The sequence below is a fragment of the Arachis duranensis genome, chromosome 6 (assembly GCF_000817695.3).
Source record: "Arachis duranensis cultivar V14167 chromosome 6, aradu.V14167.gnm2.J7QH, whole genome shotgun sequence".
Lineage (NCBI taxonomy): Eukaryota > Viridiplantae > Streptophyta > Magnoliopsida > Fabales > Fabaceae > Arachis > Arachis duranensis.
The window spans coordinates 75,032,079-75,052,852 of NC_029777.3; the positions used below are offsets into that span (position 1 = coordinate 75,032,079).

Below are 20,774 nucleotides of genomic sequence, written 5' to 3' on the forward strand. Positions count from 1 at the left end.
TCTCATATTCTTGGTTTTAGTTGATTAATTGGTGATTCTTGAGTTATCAAACTCATCATGTTTGATGATTGTATCTTTGCTGATTGATTTAGATTCCTATAACTCTAGTCTTTCCTCAGGAGTTGACTAGGACTTTAGGTGTTAAATTAATTGGTCCACTTGACTTACCTTCATAGTTAGAGGTTGACTGAGTGGGAGCAAAAATATAATTCTCATCACCATTGATAAGGATAACTAGGATAGGACTTCCAGTTTTCATACCTTGCCAAGAGTTTTATTAATAATTAATTTATTTTTCTTCTCAATTAAATTAATTGTTCAAACCTTTTCAAAACCCCAAAATATACCTTTGCATAACCAATAATAAATCATACTTTCCTGCAATTCCTTGAGAAGATGACCGAGGTTTAAATACTTCGGTTATCAATTTTATCAGGGGTTTGTTACTTGTGACAACCAAACGTTTGTACGAAAGGATTTTCTATTGGTTTAGAAGCTATACTTACAACGCGATCATTTTTATGAAATTCTTTACTAGGAAAAATCCGATCGTCACTCGTACAAAGCGATCTCAAAACAGGTTAGAACAAAAATAGAGTTGTAAAAATATCTTAACAAAGACCGATTACTCGAAGTCGGGCCTACATAAGGAAATTAATAAAGATTCAAGAGTAAAAACACATTACACCTTACTATAAGTTTTCAACAAAAGGGTACTCTGCAACTGTGATAAGGTTCTGAACATTACTTAAGGGAAGTTGAAAAACAACAACTAAAAGGTAAAAATGTTCAAAACTACAAACTATTACAAAAGTCAAAGCATTAGCAAAGCCCACAGGTCGGGCTATTATGAAAAACAAAAAATAAAGAAATCTAAAAAAGCTCAAGACTTCTCACCCATCAGAGGATTGAGAGCCTCTCCAGTTATGGCGTCTTTGCCCACAGCCCATGGAGTTGGAGGATGCATGGAGACTGGCACGGCCGAGTGAATCTCAAGAGCAGAAGAAGAGGTCTCCACAACAGTAGCTTCAGGTTGGGCTCCTGAAGTGGAGGTCGGACCAACCTAAGGTCCCAAAGTCTTCAGATTCTGAGGAGGCTCCTCCTCATCATCCGACTCGGGTGTAGGGACTATCTTCTCATCCACCATTATGTTGTCTGTGCTAAAAGGGCAGAGGTCAAGGTCAGGAGCTATTATCTTAATTTGGGCTTCTAGGTTCTAGAACATTTCATCCATGCCCAAAGCAGCCAAATCCTGAAACCCAGCCAATTTCTCCTTCATCTTCTCTAACTCCTCCTCTTAGGCCATCTTCTCCCCAAAAACCTGAGTATAGCTCTCTTGGAACTTCTTGGCCTTCTCCTTGGCCAAGGCAGTAGCAGCCTCAGCCTTGTTCGCCTTCTCCCGAGCTCTCTCCAAGTCGGCCTTTAATATACCCCTCTCGTGCTGCAACTCCACCTTAATCTCACTTAGCCTCTCCACATCGGCTGGAGCGGCCACCAAGGCGCTAGTTGTAGCTTGTATGGGAGAGCCCCTCAACTCCCTAGATAGTTGAGAACAGACTTTCACAAGGCGGAGCCCCCACGAGCCAAAGTTTATAGGTGGTTTTGAATCGTCTCATCATCCATTCTCACACGATGGCGAGGAAGAAGGTTCTCTTCCCCCCAAGCTAAAGCATCAAATTTTATGGTATAGATGATCTACTCTTTATCAATTTTTTTGTTTTTTGGAGAGAAATTTAATGGAAGAAGGAGATGAAAGAGTGGACTCTGAGGGGATAAGGCAGGAGAGGGGAGTAGGGATAACAACTTTCGGATCGGAAGGATCTGACCCCGACCTCTTTCTAAGAGAAGATCAGACAGGCTTCACGACCTCCTACTGCAAAAAACCCGCTCCGACCTCTTTCTGTTGCTGAAGGCTCCGAGCTACCACAATCTTTTTGTGTTTTAAAGAAACTTCATGGCTGATTTTGGGGCCATATTTTTTGCAAACCAAAATAGAATATATTTAGAAACAACAAAGCTGGAAATGAATAAAATTCAACAAGAAAAGGAAAACGGAGCTACCAAGCTCTGACTTCAGAAGGCTGAGATCTCCTAACAATCTTTTTGGATCCAAATGGGGAGGCTGACCCCAAGTATTTAATAAAAAATCTATCACACCCCTCTCTAGGTCATCTAACTTGGATAAGTCAACTTTATGAATTATAAGGCTATCTATCCAGTACAGAGAGAAAAAGGGGGTTCTTAATTCTCAGGAAAAAAGAAAGGTCGGGAATCATCAATAGCTCGGACCTTAAAGAAGTGATTTTTGAAATCATGAAATGAAACGTCAAAGATAGAAAAAACCTTCTGACCTTATACAGCTCAGAAGGATATCCATCCCGACTTCTTTGAGGAACTGTAAGGTTTCGTTACAACAAAAAGATAAAAGAAAACATTTACAGAGGGTTCGACATTTAAATCCAGACATAAGAGCTCGTACATTTTCATGAAGGCCCAGGAATTCGGATGTAGTTGGGTAGGGGCAAGGTTACAAGACCTAAAAACTTCCATTTCAAAGGGAGTAAAAGGAAGTCGGATGCTAAACCTAGTAAAGAAGCAGTCATAGGTGTAAAAGAAAGGCCGCTCTGAATCCACTAAAGGGGGGAACATACTCTCTCCTCCGGGTCAGGTGGATCTAGCACATAACTTTTCTCATCCTCCCTATTTTCACAAATACTATGGTACTTACGAAATTCATCACAGTACTCCCTATCAATCACAGGAACACAGCAAAGAACAATACTATCTACCCAAACTAGAAGACTAGGAGGGACTTTGGTCGACGTATTCGTAATAACACGGCAAGACATATAGGCTACACCTGCAAATACAAAATTAAGAAGCCCGTTACTAAAGAAGTCAGATACTACCTCAAAGAGGTCGGGAAAATCAACAGAAAACAAAAGAAAGCTACTCTTTTGAAATTCTCACAGAAATATAATGGTGCCACTTCCCATTCAACATTACCTTAAAGTGACACTATTAGGGGAAATGCAACGCACAGTCAACAGGTTAATAATAACAGAGGTGCAAAAAGTAAAATCTTTATGTTACTCTAAAACATTTTCAAAGCACTCCACAATCAAGCATCAAGCCCGCAAGAAAGTCAAAAGCTAATAATAAGCGAAAGGAAAATCTCAATAGCGAGTAATCCTAAGAAAACAAGAAAGGAAAAAATGGTGAAAGGGAAAAGGAAACCAACCTTAAAGAAGATTCTGAGAAGAGAACACGATAGCAAATACTACGAACGATCCTCTCCTTGAACGACATAAGCCGAAACGCTTCAGAAACCAATATGAAGAAGTCTTGGAAGCAATAAATGATTGAAAAAGCACAAAGAAGTTCTTTATCCGACTAGCACTCTGAGGGGGCTTAAAGTGTGAGGGTTAGCTTAAGTTAGTGATTGAGATAGTTGCTGACTAATGATTGGTTTGAATTAGTTTTTACAATTTGGCTGTGATAGTTGTAAAGAAGTATAAGAGAATCACAGATTTAGTTGGTAGAATAATGTTGTTCCAAATTATGTTTGGTCAGGAAAAGATGTCTCATATGAACATTTGAAAATTTTCATATGCAAAGAATTTTTATTCATGTTCCAAAGGATGAGAGGCCCAAATTGGATATGAAGGCAAGACAATGCATTATTATTGGGTATGCTCAGTATGAGTTTGGTTACAGGTTTTATGATCTAGTTGAAAAAACACTTGTAAGAAGCCCTTATGTAGAATTTATTGAAAACCAAACCATTGAAGATAATAATAAGGTATAGAAGAGTCAATCACATGAGAGAAATGAACTGATTGATGTAGATCTAGTTCAACCACCTCTTTTACCAGAACTAGCAAATAATCAAGCTCATGATCATATGCAGCAAAATGAGCATTTAGTTCCTAATGATTAGCATATGGGAGATCCACTTGAAGCTCTTGTTGGTGATGATGTTGCTAATCAACTTTAGCTACCTAAAGTTTTACCAGGTTTCCGTCCTAGGAGATCTACTAGAGGGCGTTGAGCTTCAATGAGGTATCTTCCTAATGAGTATGTAACCTTGACTAATGGGGGAGAACTTGAATATGATGAGGAAGCTATGGAAGGTGACGATAATAAGAAATAGTTTGATGCAATACAAGATGAAATGCAACCCTTGCATGATAATCAAATATTTGAACTTGTGAAGTTGCCAAAAAGAAAGAAGTTTTGCAAAACAGGTGGATTTATAGATTGAAGCATGAAAAAAATTCTCAGTCTTCAAGGTACAAAACTAGATTGGTTGGTCAAGGGTTACATGTTTAAAAAAAGAGTTAACTATAATGAAATCTATTCACTGGTTGTAAGAAGATCTTCTATTAGAATTGTTTTGAGTCTGTTGCAAATCATGATTTAGAGATAGAGCATATGGATATGAAAATTGCTTTCCTTCAGACGATCTTAAGAATGAAATTTACATAGAACAACCTGAAGGTTTCATAGTAAAAAGCAAAGAGGATCATCTTTGTAAACTAAAGAAGGGTTTATATGACTTGAAGCAAGTTCTGAGACAATGGTACAAGATGTTCGAGTCTGTGATGGCAAAACAAGGCTACAAAAAGACTACTTTTGATCATTGTATATTTGCTAAATAGTTTGCTAATAATGATTTATTATCCTTTTGATATATGTTAATGACATGCTTAATATTGGTTAGAATGCTTCTAGGATTGACATGTTGAAGAAGTAACTTGTGATGTCATTTGCAACGAAGAATCTTGGGTCAACAAAGAAGATTCTTGGTATAAGAATCAAGCATGATAGAAAGGAGAAGAAATTTTGGCTCTCACAACAAAAATACATTGAGATAATATTGCATAGGTTCCAAATAGAGAAAGCAAAGACTATTAGCACTCCTCTTGCTACACACTTCAAATTGAGTTACAAGGAAAGTCTATGTAGTAAATAAGAGAAGAAAGACATGAAAAAAGTTTCATATACATCAGCTGTGGATAGTTTAATGTATGCTATGGTATGCACAAAACTAGATATAACTCATGTTAGTTGTGTTAGCCATTTTATTTCAAACTCAAAAAAAAGCATTGAAATGTTGTAAAATGGATAATGAGATATTTTCGTAGTACTTCTAGCATGAAGTTGTGTTATGGAGGTGAGAAGCCTATTCTAGCTAGCTATACAGACAAAGACATGGAAAGAGATATTTGATTCTAGAAGGTCCATTTCAGACTTCTTAATCAACTTTGTAAGTGGAGCTATATCTTGACAACCTAGATTGCCAAAATTTGTTGTTTTGTCTACTATAGAGACCAAGTTTATTGCAATTATTGAAGCATGCAAGGAGATGCCTTAGATGAAGAAATTTTTGAAGGAACTCAAGTTTGCTCAAGAGAAGTGTATGTTGTTTTGTGATAGGTAAAGTGCTATACATCTTAGTAAAAACTCAACTTTTCATTCTTAGTCCAAACATATTGACGTGAGGTATCATTGGATATGTGATATTTTGGATGCCGATTTGTTAGAAATTGAAAAGATTCATACTTATCAGAATGGTTCTCATATATTGACCAAGGTATTATCAAGGTGAAAGTTTGAAACTTGTTGCTTAATCGCCAAATTGGTAGTTACCTCCACGTAATCGTGAAAGGGTATTTGTTGGGTTTCAAACTCCCTTCCTATGTGGAGAAAAGGCCCAAATGTTGGTATCAAAGCCCATGATTACTCTTGTTTGAGGGTGAAGTAGTTGAGATTAAGTTAGGTTTGAGTGAGAGAGGTCTCATTTAGCAAGAACAACAAACACTTGAATGCCAAAAAAAAAACACTTGAGAGAAAAGAAGATAAAAAGTCATTTTTGCACACATACAAAGTTGTCTTTGTAAATTGGCGGCTGCAGATTTATTAATCGTTGGATCAAGATAAAAATTAAACGAAGTGTTTTGCACACCTAGTTCTTGCTTTACACCATTTAGATATTTGATACGAGGTCTGTAGTGGGAGATATTGGCAACATAGCAATAGGTCTATTTTTGTGGTATTTCATCTTCTTGTTTTGTAAGCTTTGATGTGGTTGGGTTGTTTGACTTGTTGTATGAATGTTTTATGCAGTGATTTGTGACTCTCTTGTACTCTATTTTAATTATAGTGAAGATATTTTCGTGATCTTGTAACTAGTGACTTTTACTTTTCACATTAAGGAGGTTTTTCGTATTAAAATTCTTGGTGTGTTCTTGTTTGCTGCTTCTTTAATTCTTGCAAGTAGCGAATTGTGTGTTTTATTCCTATTCATAAATACAAAAGGCTTCTATAATTTGACACAATAAGCCCAAGATTTTCCAAAAAGGGGTGTCTCTCTCTGGAGCCTTAATCACATTTGTGTTGACTAAATCTCTAAAGTGGTCTCCTAGATTTGGTTTGTGTACCAATTTAACCCCCTAAAATTCCAATTGCACTAATTTAAACTTCCAAATTGAACTCCAGCTAACATACTAGTCCCTCAGTCTATTTTCGGTGTGAGTCAATAACCGGACAGCTAATGTGGCACCACTATTGTCACGTGGTATTGGTGCACGGAATTACACTTCGTACAACTGAACCAGCAAGTGCACTGGGTCGTCCAAGTAATACCTGAGTGAGTCAAGGTCGATCCTACGAGGATTGTGATTTAAAGCAAGTGATGGTTATCTTGTAGGTGGATAGAAAAGTTGGTTGATTGTTTAAAACGCATAAAAGTAAAATAAAGATAACGTTACTCAATTGATGGTGAATGTAATGATAAGAAGATGGTTAAGGCTTCAGAGATGCTTTATTCTTCTGGATCAATTCAGTTTTACTGTCTCCTCCAACTGTGAATGATTTCTTCTATGGCAGGCTGTATGTGATCAACACCTTTCTTGAGAGGTCGCCGATTCTCCTCCAAAGTTGAACACCTGGGTTAGTGCGCATCCAGTCTGATTAAGGGTGAAGCTCCTGCAGTCCATTCCCCTTAGTGATCCTACTCAAAACGCCACAGACAAAGTCAAATCTTCTGGATCAGAGAATGCTGCACCTTTGGTTCTAGCCTCTACCACAAAGACCATAATCTCCCTATACCTCGGCTGAACTGGTGTCTCGAGAAGTCCCCAACGAAGTCGTGGGTTAGCCGTGTAAGAGATGTATAATCAAGATAGTGGTTCATCATTGTCCGATGAAAGACTAACTTTGAACCCGTGTAGAATGAGATAACCTTGTGCCGGTTCAACACATTCATAAGGATGAAGAACGAAGATACATCTTAGAATAAAGAATCAAATACGGATTGAAGATAGAATAGTAATACTTTTATTAATCCATAAAACTCAGCAGAGCTCCTCCCCTTAACCTAGGAGGTTTAGAGACTCATACTAATAGAAAATACAATGATAAGTGTAAAGTGTTGCAAAGAACTAGTTCTTCCCTAAAAGTATAAAAGTTCTCAAATAAATACTAGACTAATGACTAAGGATTACATAAGAAGGATAAAACAGTCTTTTAGTACAAAAATACACTTCTAGGGCCCACTTGGTGAGTGTTTGCGCTGAGAAAAAGAGTAAGCCATGTGCTAGGATGGCTCTAGGGCATTAAACGCTAGCTAGGAGCACCTTCTTAGGCGTTGGACACTGGTCTCTCCTCCCTTGGGTGTTGGACGCTAGAATAATAAGGCAGATGGCTTGCATTGAACGCTAGTTTTGGGCCTTCAATTCAGAAGCAAAGTATAAACTATTATACATTCATGGAAAGCCCTAGATGTTAGCTTTCCATAGCCATTGAGAATGCTCCATTTGGACTTTGGTAGTTCCAGAAAAGATCTTTGCAGTGCTTTCTCTGCCTCTGAATCAGACTTTTGCTCCAGCTCCTCAATTTCAGCCAGAAAATATCTGAAATTGCATAAAAACACACAAACTCATAGTAGAATCCAAAAATATGAATTTAACACTAAAATCTATGAAAAATTAATTAAACTTAACTAAAACATGCTAAAAACTATATGAAAATGATGCCAAAAAGCGTATAAAATATCCACTTATCAGGTATCATCACTCACCCCACATCATTATTATTCTGTTTCTCATCCCTATCTCTATCCCCCACCTCCACCCTCCACCATCTCTCCCTCTCCTTCCCCTCTCCCTCAACTTCCCACCCTCTATAATCTTCTGCTGCAAGTACCTCTACCACCATACTATCCCCTCTGATCTCCTCCCGTCTTCCTTCACTTCCACTACCACAGAATGGGAACACATTCATTAGAGAGCTTATTGTGAAATATGAGTTTCTTTGGCATGAAGGTTATAGGCTCAACCACTCGATGCTTCCTTCATTCATTTCACCCTCGCTTGCATAGCGGATTTCGAGGACTAAGAAGTCCATCAATTTTCTTTGGGTATATTGTGATTATCGTAATTGGGTTGATGCAATAATTGGAGTTGTCACTGAAATAGGGATGACAGCAAGAACAAAAAATTTCAGATACGATGAAACTGATATTCTTGAGTCACAAGTTGATGAAGCTGCAAAGAGAATTGATAAGCATTTGTTGGATATAATTTACAGACAGTACAAATTCCAAAACACTGCCTTACAATTAAGTTGTATTTATTGCTTGTTTAACATGATTTTGTGCAATATATAATGGACATCGTCGAGCCTGATCTTTCTGAACTAGCAAACACGATAAGCTCTTTCAAACTCTCTGGACTGTTGGAAATTGCAATGGAAGTGGAAGTGGAGGAAGAAGGGAGAAAATCAGAAGGGATAATATGGTGGCAGAAGGACTTATAGCAGGAGGTGGTAGAGAATAGAAAGGAGAGGGAGAGGTAGTGGAGAGTGGAAAAGGAAGGAAAGAGGGATGGGAAAAGGAATGAAAAAGAGGATGATGATTATGTGGAGTGAGTAATGATGTCACGTGATAGTAATGGTGCCACATCAATAGCCCGATTATTGACTCACACCGAAAATAAGCTAAAAACTAGTATGTCATTCGAAGTTCAATCTGGAGATTTAAATTAGTGCAATTAAAATTTTAGGGATCAAATTAATAAATGAACTGAATTTGAAAGACCACTTTAAAAATTCATTACATTTGTGCTATTTCCTTCCACTATCAAAGAGGTAGTTGAGATATCTCATGAGGCTGCCAGCATAATAACTCCCTCATAATTTCTGATAACTACTCCAGCACCAGCCTTCTCATCCCCTGTAAAAGACGCGTCGAAATTGAGCTTGAAGAGATTCGGAGGTGGTGGCTCCGAGGACGTCGCGTAGTTGCTTTCGAGGGGTGGCTCGCCTTTGTGGTGTACTGGTGTTCGACGCCTCTCTCTGCCTAGTAAGCTCCCAAAACTTGCTTGTTGCCATCTCAATTATCTCACGCATGTCTATAACTTTGCCCCCAAAAATCAATTTGTTTCTTCTCCACCAGAACCTGTGGAGACACTCGAGGAAGAGATCCCTAATTCCTTTCTCAATTTTCCCCAAAAGCTTCTCAATCCATCTTCCTATTGATTGTTCTGTTTTCCTTTTTGTTTTCAGGTTGAACAGTGATAAAAACCAGAATCTTTAGGTCTAAGGGCAATTCTTGAAGAAGTGAAGTTCCGTCTCTTCTCTCTGCTAGCATTTGGGACATATGTTTATGTAATTGACTCCTTTTTTTTGTATACATGGCTTTCAAACAACTATAATTACTCACTATTCACTACTATATACACAAATAACATTACTTACCCTTGATAAAATTATTCGTTAATTTTAAATGAGAAAGTATAGGAAGCTATTATCCTTTAATATTGTAGTCAATGTTTTATCACCTAGATTTTTATCACCTAGAATTAGACATTAAACAGAAGGAGACCACATCGATAAAGACACTAAAAATGTATTCTTTTTAAAGACGTTTACATGTGTCATAATATTATTGGACATCTTTATTAAATCGGTTAATAATTTTCTTTTAATAAATCAAAACAAAATCGGTTTATTATAGTAACAATAATAAACCCAATTATTTGCACCATAATTATTAGACCCGATTTGATCTGACCGATTTATACAATCTAAACCGAATTATGTTTAAATTTTTTGATAAAAAAGATAAATATATCCCTGATTTTTGTTTAAAAAAAACAAAAAAATGATCCGGTAGGTTATGTAAATTTATCGGTTCAACCAGATCTGATAATAATTGGGTTTATTGTTATTGTTATAAAAAATTTGATTTTATTCTAGTTTGTTAAGAAATTCAAGAATAATCGGTTCATTAATATGTCCAATAATAATGCGACACATAAGTGTCTTTACAAAAAGATGTTTTACGTGTTTTTATGGGAGCATCCTCTTAAACAGAAACATACAAAATTAAAAATAGTTAAAACATCCAAAACTCAAATTAAAAATATTTAAAAGTCAAATAAATAAAATTAATTTAATATATAAAATTTAAGATTAAAATTTATAATTTAGATTCAAAATTTAGAATTTATAATCTATATTATTGATTTAAGTTTGTGAGATCAGTCTAATTTAATTGTATTTTGTGAATCACTTTTAGCAATAATTTTCTTTATTCCCGTGTCATCCATAGGTAATTGTAAATTGTAGAATACACTTTACCTAAATCTCTTCTTTACGACCGAGTATATTCATATACTCCTATTCTTAATTCCTACTTTTAATAAATTTTTGTGACTTTTTTTTATCGTTTTCAAATAAAAAACTCCAAAGTCCAAAGTGGAAACATCTTCTCTGTCCACTCTCCGTTGTGGGTTTGCTTTCTTCAATTATACGTGGGAGTAAAATAATAATTAGATCTTTAAAGATATTAATTTTTGATTAGTTTATCTTTGAAGAAGAAAAAATATTAATTGTCTTTTAAGATAATAAATGGTGGTTAGGTATGTCATTCTATCAATAAATAATGTAAAATAAAATTTATTTTTAACATTTTTATATATTATTTATCAATTATTTTTTATTTATCATAAATTTTATTAAAATAAGAGGAATTTTATTTTAAAAGTTATTATCTATATCACTATTTTTTACAAATAGACATATTAGAATAATTAATAGTACATATAAGTATTATTGTTAAGTTTTAGTTAATGAATTGATATTATGTGCTCATCATTTACTATTCTAGAGAATTAAATTGATATTTTTTTAAAAAATTAATTTATTCTAAGTCGAAATTTTGAGGACTTAATTGTTCGGTTACTCTATATGTGGATTAATCTCTTCATCGAATTATCGAAAACCAATATTATTATTGTTTCTATTGACGATGCATACAAGTGAACTAGTTCGTAATCATAGTGGTTCCGTTAAGTGATCTATGGTGTTAAGGTATTTTGATAAGCAGATGAATCGAATTGGTACGCGCTAACCAATACGCCGTATGTTGCCTAATTGGTTAACATGTGTTGGTGGGTCTCCAATCAAGTGGGGCCCACAACTTTAAAACAAAAAAAAAAGAAATAAAGTGGCTATTAGCCACGGAAGCACGAGAGAGAGATAGAAAGTAAAAGCCTCATTTTTTAATGAGAAAAAAAGGAAGTAGAGCTTCGGTGCAAGGGAGGAGAAGGAAATTTGGGAAAAAAGAGTATGCTAACCTTGATCACATTGACTTGGTAAACTTGCTCCATTTCTTATGAAATTTTAGTATGTTATTCCTGGTGTAGAGATGAACATTAGGATATAACTTGTTAGTTGTATTGCCTTCTCTTTTGCCTGATTTGAGATACCCACTTTTGTGGAGAGTTTATGTTGATTCCATCAGTTTTGATGATGTATTTTGTTGATTGTCGAGATGCCCTAGTGTTACTAGGAAGACTGTTTGTGTACCCATTATTCTGATAGTGGAAGATTTTTCTGGACTAAATCCCGTGGGTTTTTTGTCCCTCTTTTGGGGGTTTTTCCACGTTAAAATTTTGGTGTCTGATTATTTAATTTCTGCCATTATATTTGCTGCTTGGAGTATCTTTGGTGTTGCCCATTTAATTGCATAGGTTGTGGAAAAATTATTTTTGGTACTTCTGCTATTAGATAGGTTCTTGTTTTAAAACATGTGTTGAGTTTTTCCCAACAAAGTGGTATCTAGAGCTTTGGTTGTTTATTTCTGTGCTGATTAAATGGAGAAAAATACTCATGGACCGAATATGGTCAAATTGAATTCCCAAAATTATTCAATTTGGAAGACCCTCATGGAAGATATATTGTATAGTAAGGACTTGTATGATCCTGTGGAGGGAGATAAATCCAAAGGTACTAAATCCAATGCTGAATGGAAGAAACTGAATCGGAAGGCAGTTGCTTTGATTAGGAAATGGCTTGATCTTAGTGTGTATCCACATGTTGACACCGAAACGAATGCTGAGAAGATGTGGAAGAAATTAAAGGAGTTATATGAGAGGAAGAATGTGCAAAACAGAGCATTCTTGATTAGAAAGCTTGTCAATATGAAGTATGTTGAAGGTAAATCAATGCCGGAGCACTTGAGCATTTTTCAGGAGATAGTGAACCAACTGACAAATAATGAAATCACCTTGAATGATGAGTTTCAAGCCTTGTTGTTGTTGAGCTCTTTGCTTGATAGTTGAGAAGTTCTGGTTGTGACACTGACTAACTCAGCTCCAAAAGGAAAGTTGACATTAGCAATGGTTAAAGAGAGCATGTTGAAAGGAAAGAAGTCAGAAGAAGAGAGTGAGGTTTGACTAATGCCTCCTCCCAGTCAGAAGCAGTGATAAAGAAACTGCTGCTATTGTTTATGAAGATGTTCTTATCACATATGATGAAAATTATGTGAATCTTGTCTGTGATGATTCCACTTGGATTATGGACTCTGGTGCCTCATGTCATGTCACTCCGAGGCATAAATTTTTCACTTCCTATACTGCTGGAAATTTTGGCAAGATCAAATTGGGAGATAAAGGAGTGTGTGATATCATTGGTATGGGTGATATGTGGCTTGAAACCAACATGGGATGCAAGTTGCAGTTAAAGAATGTTAGGCATGCGCCAGATATGCGGTTCAATCTCATTTCAGTGAAGGTATTGGATCAAGAGGGATATTGCACTTCCTTTGGTAGTGGAAAATGCAAGATTACCAAAGGGGCTCTCATTGTTGCTAGAGAAGACAATAGTCTTACTACTCTCTACTGGTTGCAAGCAAAGTTGTGCAAAGAAGATGTGAATGTAGCTGATGATTCCTCTTCTGATTTGTGGCATATACGTCTTGGTCACTTGAGCGAGAAAGGACTAAGCGTCTTGGCCAAGAAGCACTCACTTCTAGTGAAAGGTACAACTTTAAATACTTGCACTCATTGTTTTGTTGGAAAGCATGCTAGAGTATCATTTTATAATTCTGGACCTCATAGGAGATCACATGTTCTAGATTTAGTTCACACTGATATTAGCACTATGGATGCTAAGACACTAGGTGGTGCATCATATTTTGTTACTTTTATTGATGATTATTCTCGAAAAGTGTGGGCTTTTGTTTTGAAATCTAAAGACCAGGTACTTGGTATCTTCAAACACTTTCATGCAAGTGTTGAAAGAGAAACAGGAAGGAAATTGAAATGTGTTCGAGCAGATAATGGTGGTGAATACAGGGGTCCGTTTGAAGAGTATTGTAAAGGACATGGGATTAAGCTTGAGAAGACGGTTCCTAAGACTCCTCAACATAATAGAGTTGCTGAGAGAATGAATCGCACTATCAATGATAGAGTCAGGTGTATGCTCTCTCATGCAAAGTTGCCTAAATCCTTTTGGGGTGAAGCGACAAGGACTGTAGTAGATTTGATCAACCTTTCTCCTTCAGTTCCACTTAATGGTGATGTTCCAGAGAAAGTTTGGAGAGGGAAAGATGTCTCCTATAGTCACTTGCGAGTGTTTGGCTGCATGGCTTTTGTTCACATTCCAAGAGATGAAAGGTCTAAACTTGATGGGAAGTCAAAGTAGTGTATCTTCATGGGTTATGGTCACGAAGACTTTGGTTACAGATTATGGGATCCGGTGAGCAAGAAGATAATTAGAAGCCGAGATGTGATTTTAATTGAAGACCAAACTATTGAAGATCTTGAGAAGACAGATAAGCCAACAGTAACTGTTAGACGTTCTACTGATGATGAACCTGGTCCTTCCACTAGACCTCCTGTTGATGGGGGAGATGTACAAGTTGATAATGATGGCGATGTTTTGCATGATGAACCTGCACCTCAACCTGAGGTGCCAGATGTTGAAGTTCCACCTGAACCACCAGTTGAGCCTGAATTGAGAAGATCTACTAGAAAGCGTCATCCTTCTCAAAAATACTCTCCTCATGAGTATGTGATGAACATTGAGACTGGAGAGCCAAAAAGCTACCAGGAAGCTATGTCTGATGAGCATAAGGAAGATTGGTTGAAGGCCATGCAAGAAGAAATGAAATCCTTGCATGAGAATCATACTTTTGAATTGGTGAAGTTGCCGAAGGGTAAGAGAGCATTCAAGAATAAATGGGTGTTCAAATTGAAAGCGGATGAAAATGTCTCACGGCCAAGGTACAAAGCTCGATTGGTTGTGAAAGGCTTTGAGTAAAAGAAAGGTATTGATTTTGAGGAGATTTTCTCTCCAGTTGTGAAGATGTCCTCTATTCGAGTTGTGCTTGGATTGGCAACTAGCTTGAATTTAGAGATTGAGCAGCTTGATGTGAAGACTGCATTCTTTCACGGTGATATAGATAAAGAAATCTATATGGAGCAACCAGAGGGTTTTGAGGTTAAAGGAAAGGAGCACCTTGTATGCAAGTTGAAGAAGAGCTTATATGGGTTGAAGCAAGCGCCAAGGCAGTGGTACACGAAGTTTGATTCCTTTATGGAAAGTCATGGGTATAGTAAGACTTCTTCTGAAAATTGTGTCTATGTTAAGAAATTCTTTGATGGTGATTTTATAATTCTCTTACTTTATATTGATGACATGTTGATTGTTGGTCATGACACTAAGAAGATTGAAAGTCTTAAGAAAGACTTGAACCGATCATTTGCTATGAAGGATTTGGGTCCTGCAAAGAAAATTCTTGGCATGAGTATCACTCGTGACAGGAAGAATGGGAAATTGTGGTTGTCACGGCAGAAGTACATTGAGAAGGTTTTAGAGAGGTTTAGCATGAGTAATTCCAAACCTGTTAGTACTCCACTTGCTAGTCATTTCAAGCTGAGTTTGTAGCAATATCCTACAAGTGAGAAAGAGAAAGCGAAAATGAAGAAGATTCCATTTGCATCTGCAGTTGGCAGTTTGATGTATGCAATGGTTTGCACCAGGCTGGATATTGCTCATGCCGTTGGAGTTGTTAGTCGGTTTCTCTCTAATCCTGGCAAGGAACACTGGCAAGCAGTGAATTGGATTCTCAGATACCTTAATGGTACTTCCAGAGTTTGTTTATGCTTTGGGAGTGGCCAACCTGTGTTGGATGGTTACACAGATGCAGATATGGCTGGGGATCTTGATTCAAGGAAGTCTACTTCTGGATATATGATGACTTTTGCAGGAGGAGCTGTGTTGTGGCAATCTCGACTTCAGAAATGTGTTGCTTTGTCAACTACAGAGGCAGAATACATTGCTGTTGTTGAAGCTTCTAAGGAACTCTTGTGGATGAAGAAATTCCTACAAGAGTTAGGCATCAATTAAGAGAAGTTTGTGTTATTTTGTGACAGTCAGAGTGCTATCCATCTCAGCAAGAATCCGACGTTTCATTCTAGATCGAAGCACAAAGAGGTGATGTATCATTGGATACATCAAGCGCTTGAGATGAAGTCATATGCACTTGAGAAGATCCATACTGATGATAATGGTTCAGATATGATGACTAAGAGTTTACCTACAGTAAAGTTTGATTCCTGCAAAGAGAAGGCGGGTTTGGTGGAGCAGCCTATACCCACTTGAGTTGGTGAGGGGGAGATTTGTTGGTGGGTCTCTAACTAAGTGGTGCCCACAACTTTAAAACAAAAAAAAAGAAATAAAGTGGCTATTAGCCACGGAAGCACGAGAAAGAGAGAGAGAGATAGAAAGTAAAAGCCTCATTTTTGAATGAGAGAAAAAGGAAGCAGAGCTTCGGCGCAAGGGAGGAGAAGGAAATTTGGGGGAAAAGAGCATGCTAACCTTGATCACATTGACTTGGTAAACTTGCTCCATTTCTTATGAAATTTTAGTATGTTATTCCTGGTGTAGAGATGAACATTAGGATATAACTTATTAGTTGTATTGTCTTCTCTTTTGCCTGATTTGAGATACCCACTTTTGTGGAGGATTTATGTTGATTCCATCAATTTTGATGATGTATTTTGTTGATTGTTGAGATGCCCTAGTGTTACTAGGAAGACTGTGTGTGTACCCATTATTCTGATAGTGGAAGATTTTTCTGGACTAAATCTCGTGGGTTTTTTGTCCCTCTTTTGGGAGTTTTCCCACGTTAAAATTCTGGTGTCTGATTATTTATTTTCTGCCATTATATTTGCTCTTTAGAGTATCTTTGGTGTTGCCCATTTAATTGCACAAGTTGTGGGAAAATTATTTTTGGTACTTCCGCTATTAGACAGGTTCTTGTTTTAAAACCTGTGTTAAGTTTTTCCCAATAACATGTAACTATAATCTGTACTGGTTTGATTTACTATAGGTTTTCTTTTTTTTTTTGCTTGTTTCCCCTGCATTATTGTTCTCATCATATTTGTATCCCTTCTTTCCTTGGTAAAGCTTAGAGCTGGAGTACATAAACTAAGCCGCATGTGGGTTATTACTTGAGATTAATCATAATTTCAATTCCATAGCTCATTCTTCACAACCATTGCTCTGCAACCTCACACTCTTGCCACCATTCCCCGAACCAAATTCTGCTTCATTACTGCCAAATCTGTCAGTTGTTAACCTTAACTGTTCTTCCTATTAGGAAAAGGCGTAGGTGATATAAAAATGATGTGCTTCTCACACACAACGCACACATAACATTCGTGATCATATATATATATACTCAAATTAAATATTCCAGCTTATGCTTACATGAGCAAAGTATTAGAGAATTGAACATTCAAGGAATGCAATAACAGTACTAATCTCAAACCAGCTTCTGCCAAGATGATCACAAATACATTAATTTTGGCTAAGACTCTTGTTTTGATCATCCTTATCTCCTTTTGGTTTCTCCAATAATAATTTTTCACCATTTTGTTCTAAATCTTCTCCCTTATTGTTGATTTCGCTAATATTTTCTTCCACAGGTTTATAAGTATAGAATCTAACACAAATTACAAAATAAATTAAATTTAAAACTTGAACCCCACTAACAAGCAAGTAATAATACTCTAATCTACCCCTATTAAGGTTCCTATCAGGCAACCAATTCTTCTCATTTTTGCCACTATACTTATGAACTAATGTCACCAAAAATGTGCCAACATAGCTCCTAATTGCTATAACTATGCAATATATAGCAGTAGCACTACTTCTCATGCTCTCAGGTGATTGATCATAGAGAAATTCAAAGAGTCCAACAGACATAAAAACATCAGCCAAACCATGCAAACAATACTGAGGTACCAACCAAAACACACTTATTGGAATAATAGCAGTTGGATCATCCAACAAGTTATGATGTGAAGCAATTTCTTTTCTTTTGACTTCGACCGGTGCTGAGATAGCTGTGGCCACAATGTTAATCATGAATCCTATTCCCATTCTCTGTATGCATGTGATTCCTGTAGGATTTTTTGTGAAGCGGCGGACGAGGGGGACAAAGAGGACGTCATAGAGAGCTACTCCGGCCATCATGGTTATGACACTGAATACTGACATGTTTGCTGGGGAGATTTGGAATGAGTGAGAGAGGTGGCGGTTCATTGTTCGAGCTTGTTGGATTACAAAGCTTGGAAGATGAGATGAAGCTGTTATGAGCAAGATCCCTGTTGAAGAAATTGGAATGATTCTAATGATGGATTTTAGTTCCTCAACTCTGTGGACAGTGGCCAGTTTCCATAGGTTTGGTGCTGAATTTAGATCTCTAGCTTCTTCTTCTGTCACAATTGCAGCTTTGTCCAACCATCTGTAAATTTCCAAGAGAGATTACTCGTAGATTTCATTTGTATGTAATGTATAATAAAATCTTATTACATATGTTTAGTTATTTATTGTTTCATTAACAATAATGTTTATCTTGACTTAGTGTCTTAAAACCTTTTATAATGTAACTATATTAGTGAATGATAATTTAAAAGAAAAATATCTGGTAACCAAAATTTTTTCATTTTATATGTCTAGTATTTAAGTCAACACTAGTTAATTTCTTTTTTATTTTTCCATTAAAAGTATTCGTCTCTTAGTACTTTCAATATAAAATCTGAAACACTTTTTTTTAGGTATATAACAATAAAAACATAACTCATAAAAGGTAATACTACGATTTGATAAAGAGTGGAGATTATTCTTTTTTTAATCGAAAAAAATAATAAAAATAAAGATATCATGTGCAATGTACAATTTTCTCAAAAAATTTAGTTGCAATCTTCATTCTTTACCCAATTTCAGTCCTCACCAAAAAGATTTCCCTTGTAAAAATCGGTTTGATTATAGACACAAGATATCTTACCATTGGTTTTGGATTTTGTATCAAAATGAGTGGCAAGAGTTGACGTCTAAATCCAAACCCGTTTCGTTACGAATTTTTCTGTCATTATTGCAATACTAACTTAGTAACCAAACTGCACGTATGCACCTACTTGTTCTTTAATTTCAGATTTTTCAATTAAACCAAAAGAACCAAATAGTTATCAATTTGACTTACTTATATTGATCCGTGTGTTGAAGTCTTCCTTCCAATGAAATAGGAGCATCAAGCTCCTTATTTTGGTAGAAAAGGTTAGGATCATTAGGCAAATCTTCTTTCCTCTTCCTTATAGCTGCCACAATCACTTGCACCAAACGAACCAAAGGGCTTCCCTTTGGTTTCACATTCCTATAGAGTGGTGACCCCAACACAAATGCAAGAATAGAAAATAGCATAACAATTGTTGGTATGCCAAATCCCCAACCCCACCCAGTGTTGTCTTGGATGTAAACCACAATGGTTAAAGCAGTTAGAGACGCCAAACCCAAGCCAAAGAAGTACCAATTGAAGATGTTCCATTTTCTAGATTCCACACCTTTTTTGGTCATGTCAAATTGGTCTCCTAAAAATGGCAAAACACAGGGTCTAATGCCACCTGAGCCAAGAGATGTGAGGAGTAGAGACATGTATAGTATCCATTGTTGTGAGGATGTGGCTTCTTGGCAGTTCACTTGTTTTGGACATGGTGGAGGCCGTGTATGTGGAAGTATAGCAGACAGAGTGGTGAAAATCAATCCCTTAGTGAAAACAATATTTAAGGTAAGCGATGACAATGTATGCAAAACAATATTTAAGCTGTAATCTTATGAATAAGAATATACTATCTTAAATATAAATTTATGTCTCATCTACCATTGCAAAATGTAAAATACTCGTAGTATTATATTTGAACTAAAATACACAGCCAACGTTTCTAAAACTAAAATAGCTTAGAATGAGTGCAATGATGAATACAGAAAAGAGAAGTAGTTGATAATAAGATATCGAACCAGTTGATAGATGAGGGAAGCGACAGTGATGGTCCAATACTGACCAGCAAAGGACTCAGCAATGAGAGCACCAAGGAGAGGAGTGAAGCTCGATGTTCCACCAATTATTGTTAGTATGTTGGATGCAGATACCAATGGCATGTTCATCACTTGTGTTAGGTAACTTATCAAGTTACCATTAAATCCCGCCACCGCGAATCTATCGCAAAATTCGTTTGCTGCATCATGTATACCACATAAGCCAATCAAAATTAACATCTTCAATTTTATAAGAAAGTAGTAGCCGGCTTAGTGGCTTACAGAAGATGAAAGGCAATGTTCGGAGGCCTCCTTTTCGCTTTTGTTTTCTGTTGCAGCCACTCTCTTGCTGTTCATCTCTGAAAACTTCATTGTTGTCGTTGCTCTTCTCTATCTCCATTTTCTTCTCTCTTCTTTGTATATGACACTCACTCTTACCTTGTTCTCTTTCCTATATATGTACACACATCTTTTTGAACTAGAATTTAGAGTGATGAGTTCTTTATTTGTTTACCATGTGACTTGATCACTTCTTCCTCACTTAATTAATTTTTGCAAAAAATTAATAAATAGGTCCTTTTGACTTTTTTATTTGCAAACATTTAAGTATTCGAAAATTTAAAAATACATTTAAGTTTTTGACTTTTTTAAAATTTGGACATATCGATTCTTAGTGTTTACTTGGATCTGTCAAACCCAACAAAAAAATTAAACGTGATTGTCGTTGTACTAACGGATGCATACGGAGAGAAAGTTTTCAAAATGAGATAAATTAGACAAAAAAAATTGATGTATCCAAATTTTAAAGAAGTAAGTGACTTAAATGTATTTTTAAGACCAAAAAATCAAAGATCAATTTATCCTTGTTCAAATTCTCCCTTCTCTCTCGGTACTACACTGAAACCAGCTAGACAAACAAATTTAACTAAAACCAATAGTAATGATTAATCGAAGACACTTCCATTTGCGATTTTTCTAATACCACTTACCTTGTTTAATTTTTATATTATCAAATTATGTCTACTCCGTGCATCGTTTCGGAAAACTTGTAGGAAATTGTTTTCTGTCAATATCCAAGAAAATAATATAACAATTCACGGATT

The 20,774-nt window shown here is 36.3% G+C and overlaps 1 protein-coding gene across 1 annotated transcript; it reads right to left on the minus strand.

The window, feature by feature from the left end:
• Positions 1–17,118: 17,118 nt before the first annotated feature.
• LOC107494112 (protein NRT1/ PTR FAMILY 3.1-like) lies at positions 17,119–20,115 on the minus strand. The gene is made up of 4 exons (XM_052263412.1): positions 19,954–20,115; positions 19,654–19,871; positions 18,842–19,401; positions 17,119–18,103 (listed from the first exon to the last, which is right to left on the minus strand). Exons 1-4 carry the CDS (start codon positions 20,069–20,071, stop codon positions 17,155–17,157), a joined length of 1,845 nt encoding a protein of 614 aa, XP_052119372.1. The 5' UTR covers positions 20,072–20,115; the 3' UTR covers positions 17,119–17,154.
• Between the last annotated feature and the right edge of the window lie 659 nt (positions 20,116–20,774).

Coding starts and splice junctions, on each gene's coding strand:
- LOC107494112 (XM_052263412.1), bottom strand. CDS start 20,071: ATGGAGATAGAGAAGAGCAACGACAACAATGAAGTTTTCAGAGATGAA. Junction 19,402..19,653: donor CTTCCCTCATCTATCAACTG/GTTCGATATCTT, acceptor GTTTTCACTAAG/GGATTGATTTTCACCACTCT. Junction 18,104..18,841: donor CAACACACGGATCAATATAA/GTAAGTCAAATT, acceptor GGAAATTTACAG/ATGGTTGGACAAAGCTGCAA.